Source organism: Branchiostoma belcheri, unplaced genomic scaffold (genome assembly GCF_001625305.1).
Source record: "Branchiostoma belcheri isolate BF01 breed outbred unplaced genomic scaffold, Haploidv18h27 scaffold57, whole genome shotgun sequence".
NCBI lineage: Eukaryota > Metazoa > Chordata > Leptocardii > Amphioxiformes > Branchiostomatidae > Branchiostoma > Branchiostoma belcheri.
In genome coordinates, this window is record NW_017804209.1 from 1,161,388 (window position 1) to 1,166,431 (window position 5,044).

Below are 5,044 nucleotides of genomic sequence, written 5' to 3' on the forward strand. Positions count from 1 at the left end.
AGGGGGGGTACAGGAGGGGGGTACAGGAGGGGGGGTACAGGAGGGGGTACAGAAGGGGGGTGTAGAGGTGGACACCGGCTGCCCAGTACCCCTCTCCGCCCATAAAGTCTCCTGGAACACGATGAATGAATGGTTTACTTAGTAAAATACATTGCAGAATTGCGTATTTCATACAGGCTTACTAGCAGCGGCAGCTGGCTACCTTACATCGGATGACTTGTTACACTTAACCCTTGAACATCTAACTCTACACATTGTTTTAAGCTATCTAATGATAATGCCCCTACTGTGCTTGGTGACAGCGAGTTCCACTCTGCGATAGTTCTAGGAAAGAATGAGTTTCCGAGCGCACCTTCTGACTTGGGCCCGACGCCGTGCATGTCGAAGCCCCTCAGGGTAGTGGGACCCCCCAGGAAGAACCGGTCGTTTATCCGCGAAGACGTGCCCTGCAGCGGTTTCATGACCCCCCCTCGTAACGAGCAGGAGACAATCTGCAGGGGGGGAAGGAAAGGCAACTTAGTTACTAGAAAGATAACATTTGCAAGGCAAATGCAAATTTTCTTCGCATATGGTCTACTGTTAATTCTTACTCAAACACATTCATATATTTGGTGACAGGAGTCTAAATATCCCTCCTGCTATAAAATTGCAACATGATGTAACCCAACACCAGTTACCATGGTGATAGACGTCTGGTTCAGGTCATTGACCTTACTTGTTTGGAGGAGAAGAGGAAGAAGAAACAATGAAAAACAAAAACAATATGTTTTCGTTCTGCGAAGGTAAACTTAATAAATACCGGTATTTCAGCTTCCACAGTTAACATGACCATCAAGGGAAAACATACTGCAGTTCCTAGGAGCTCCCCCAGGGGGCAGCGCTGCCTTACCGTGTCCCAGACCAGCTCCTTGTTGACCTGGAGTTCAACATCCTCCTTCAGAAACTTCACATCCCCGCCTGCAATACCAGCCAGCTCCTACAGGGGGCAGGCATGACTGGTCATCAAGTGCGAGTATTTTCCACATCAAAAATAACTTCCAAGTCCACAGAAGTTTGCATCACAGTAACAACATTCAAAGTTTTTGGATACAGGAGTTTTCTTTTACACAACCAAGATTGTTCACCTGGCTTATTTTTCGATGCCTATCAGACACCTTGCTCAGGGCTTCTGACTGGAGTTCTGCTTCTCACCGCTATATGTAGCCAATGTAGGGTGGCGCTTTTGTGGCGAGAACACTGTCCCAAACATGGCTGAGTTTGAGCTCCAGTCAGAAGCTCTGAGGAAGACACTCATAGACACCAAAGTTTTCACTTCCTTACTGGAAGGAGGAGTGTAACTGCTGGCTTTCCTTGTTTCTTCTGGAGGTAGTGACTAACAGGAATGATTTGCTGGTAGAGAAACCCTTGCTGTCCTGTAACAAGACTTACAACCCACCTGGTTGAGTTTGAACATGGCCCCTCTAGTGGGCAGGATTGGGTCGTCCCGACTGTCCACCACATAGATGTGCTGCAAACACAGAAGTTTTAATATCAAAACTCTTTCTTACCCAGGGCAATACGCCTGTACAACGAGTCTTTGCAGTAAGACACTTAGGACTCTCTGGTCTTTACTTTAGTGCCCATGTGAAGCTTTTTGTAATGTTTTTGTGTTTGTATATGTATTGCAATGTTAATTTGTATTTGCTAGTTAAGTGACTGAAAAAAAATCAGTGTTATTCAGCATGTTTTGTTCAGGCTGCGAGGCTGTTTTTTATGTTACTGTTAAACTGTTAAACTGTTAAACTGTTACTGTTAAACTCAACTTCTTCTGAAGTAACATGGAATATGTTAAGGGTTCAACTTCAGTTCAAGCAATCTAGCCTCCACCAGGCCTTCCTACGGTGGTACGGATCCTAGAATTTGGTACAAAAAGGGAAATAGTTGGCCAAGAGAGTCAGTCCGCAAGAGGGTTAATTCCCCCCTCTGAAGTGGACAAATGAACTGTACGCTGGCTGAACTCCACTTGTCAATTATTCTCCCTATTGGCTATATTTTACTTTTATTTTGAACCCGCGTTGTTAAATAGTCTGGTGGAGGAGGCTACAGGAAATCTGTGTTGCAACACCATGGTAAATGTCACTGTTGCTGTAATTCCTGATTTTTTCACTACTGTTATGCCACTGTCACCTCTGTACCGTGAACTTATCATTACAGTTAACAAATAATTCCTGGACTTTCTTTTTCCTGCACCTGTCACCACCGTGAATATACAGTTCCGTGAACATGTCCATTTCTCTCAGACTGTGAACTTTTGCTGCCGTGAACATAATTACAGTACCCTGGAAGATTTTACCTTGAGAGAAGATTTGAGGGAATGTCCGGCCTGCTCCCGGACTGCGAAAGACGCCATCCTGGTGAGACATCCGAGCTCCCGCCAGACTCCCTCCCAACGTACTGTCTGCTGGCCCAGCAGGGGGAACTGCAGCAATAACCAATAATCAGGGAGGTCAATAATCTTTTACGATGTTGTGGGAGCATAAATAAATCAGTGATAATCAGTGGTATTAGATAGACCTGGAAGTTTGAAGTTGATATTTTCCTGCATTTATTCATAGGTTCTGTGTTTTTTTTTTACACTTTTCAACAGTAAGAATTTCATGCATGAACAGTGACTCAAATGGTAGAAATCATTACAACATGTAAGTAACCATGACAACAGGTAACCATGACAACAGGTATGTAACCATGACATCAGGTGACCATGACAACAGGTATCCATGACAACAGGTAACCATGACAACAGGTAACCATGAGAACAGGTAACCATGAGAACAGATAACCATGGCGATAGGTAACCATGGCGACAGGTAACCATGACAACAGGTAACCATGACGACACGTAACCATGACAACGGGTAACCATGACAACTCACGGAGATCTCAGTGGCCACGCCCCTGTCCACCTCCTTGTAGCTGCTCCATGGATAATGTCCGACAGTCTTCCAGCCGCTGATGTTCAGTCTGGGCACAAACAAACAAACAATTGTTATATTGTTAACTGATTGATTTTAGCTTAATCTTTACTTGTTAGTTTACTGTATTAGTATGTTATATTGTGTATGTTTAATCTTTGTATTGTTTGGTGCCCAAAATCAGCTATGCTGCCTGGGTGGCCAGTGTATTGTATCGTTACAATCGAATTAAAATAAAAAATAAAATAAAATAAAATAAAAATAAACAAGTCTGTAGTAGTGTCTTACATTGTCTGTAACACCTGTAGTTCAACTGACTTTTGACAGGAATATTTGTACAGACCTTTCATGTTAAGTACATAACAACATGACTATACAATTGTTTGTGACTACATTACTTTAAAGAACTGCAATATCTTAATGTCTACAATCTGTATATTTATTGGTCTTTTAATCCTGCACCTGCATAACATATTTTAAAATGCAAACCTAAACTTTTTAACCTGTCAATGCTTTGCAATTTGGTTTGCGATTCAGATTTTAACTGCGAGGAACCAATAAAACCATCTTGAATCTAGTGTCTTCTTGTACCACCATCTTTATTGCCTGTTACTCCTGTAGTGTTTTATATTGTCTGTAGCACATATAGTCTTTTATACTAGTATATTTTCTGTAAATCCTGTAGTGTTTTACATACAGTATTATCTGTAACTGCTGTAGTGTTTTACATTGTTTAACAGGACACCATTGGTGGACCCAGTAATAAGTCTGATGTTCCGTCCCAGCTAACGAAGTTAACCAATTACATGGCACTAAACTCGTTAGCAGGGAACCCATCAGTCACTGGTGGAAATGTAAGAACCAAAATGGTTCCACTATCAGGGCACTCACCGCGGCAGGGCTGCATCTGTGACTGATAAATAATCTGGTCCACTTTACTTTACCTACATCTAGATTTAATACTGTAAATGGATTCATTTTCTTTTCCTGGTGTTACATTCATTTATTTATTTACTTATTTATCACGATTGACCACATACATAATATACATGGAGGGCATGGTGGAACAGGTGCACCTAAGTGCACCTTATCAAGGCCACCATGCCCACAATGTCAGGGTAGAAGTGAAAGGGTGGTCTTTGCAAAGTTTCAAATTCGCTGTTGAAACAATTCTCTATTGTTTGTGGTGTTGTGTAATTCAGGTAAACATTTTGAAATTCACAGCAAAGAACCTCCTTGTTTACAGCATTTGAGGCCTCCATCCCACATTTTCAGTTTTTTTTAGTTCTGTTTTTTTCAGTTCTAGTTTTTTTTTAAATTTTTATGGGTTCACCACACCACGAAGTGGTGGTGAACCCATATTGCTTTTTCTGATGTTTCTTCTCCTTCTCCTTCTTCTTCTCCTGCCATTTTTTAAATGGATTCAGCTTCTTCATTTTAGGGCCCAAGGTCCTGAAATTTGGTATGGAGGTACAGTGGGCAAATACCCCTAGGCGTTTTTAAATTATTGTGATACAGGCTTTTAGAATGGTTTTATTTGAGTTTTTTGGCTGTGTTATAGCAAATGTATTACTGTGTTAGTGTGCCGTGTTTACCACGTTTGGGCATGAGTCATCACAATGGAATGCAGGGCATCAACCAAAAGGCATGCAGCTTTCCTCTATACTTCTTGCTGATTGGCTGTTGGGATTTAACTTGATTAACACCTGCACAGAGCATTTCCACCTGCACAGAGCATTTCTTGCTGATTGGCTGTTGGGATTTAACTTGATTAACACCTGCACAGAGCATTTCCATACTGACAGAATGTCTGTATTCAAGTGTTTTGGTAGGTATTTCAAGCTTTCCTGCTCCAGCATTGGAATGCGGGGCATGCACGTTTTTTTTATTTTGAAAATCAACAGTTTGCATTATGCAATTAAAAATCCTAACCAATAAAGTAGGGAATAGCTATCCAACTGTTGTTTTAGTTGTATTTTACTTCATATTATAGTTATATCAATGTAAATCATTGTTTTCCCTTGTGTTTCTCATTCTTTCCCTGCCATGTCGTAAAATGTGGTGAACCCATCGCTGTATTTGCTCCAAAGCAA

The 5,044-nt window shown here is 41.4% G+C and overlaps 1 protein-coding gene across 1 annotated transcript in view; it reads right to left on the bottom strand.

Annotated features, from left to right (window-relative positions):
• Positions 1-5,044, bottom strand: part of LOC109481647 (sorting and assembly machinery component 50 homolog B-like) — a 14,442-nt gene that overhangs the window by 1,307 nt on the left and 8,091 nt on the right. Inside the window, exons 7-12 of the mRNA XM_019784225.1 lie at positions 2,913-3,000; positions 2,333-2,458; positions 1,436-1,507; positions 890-976; positions 353-491; positions 54-111 (exon numbers count right to left, since the gene is read on the bottom strand). Of these exons, the coding sequence (XP_019639784.1) occupies positions 54-111; positions 353-491; positions 890-976; positions 1,436-1,507; positions 2,333-2,458; positions 2,913-3,000 (570 nt within the window). The remainder of the gene's footprint in view (positions 1-53; positions 112-352; positions 492-889; positions 977-1,435; positions 1,508-2,332; positions 2,459-2,912; positions 3,001-5,044) is intronic.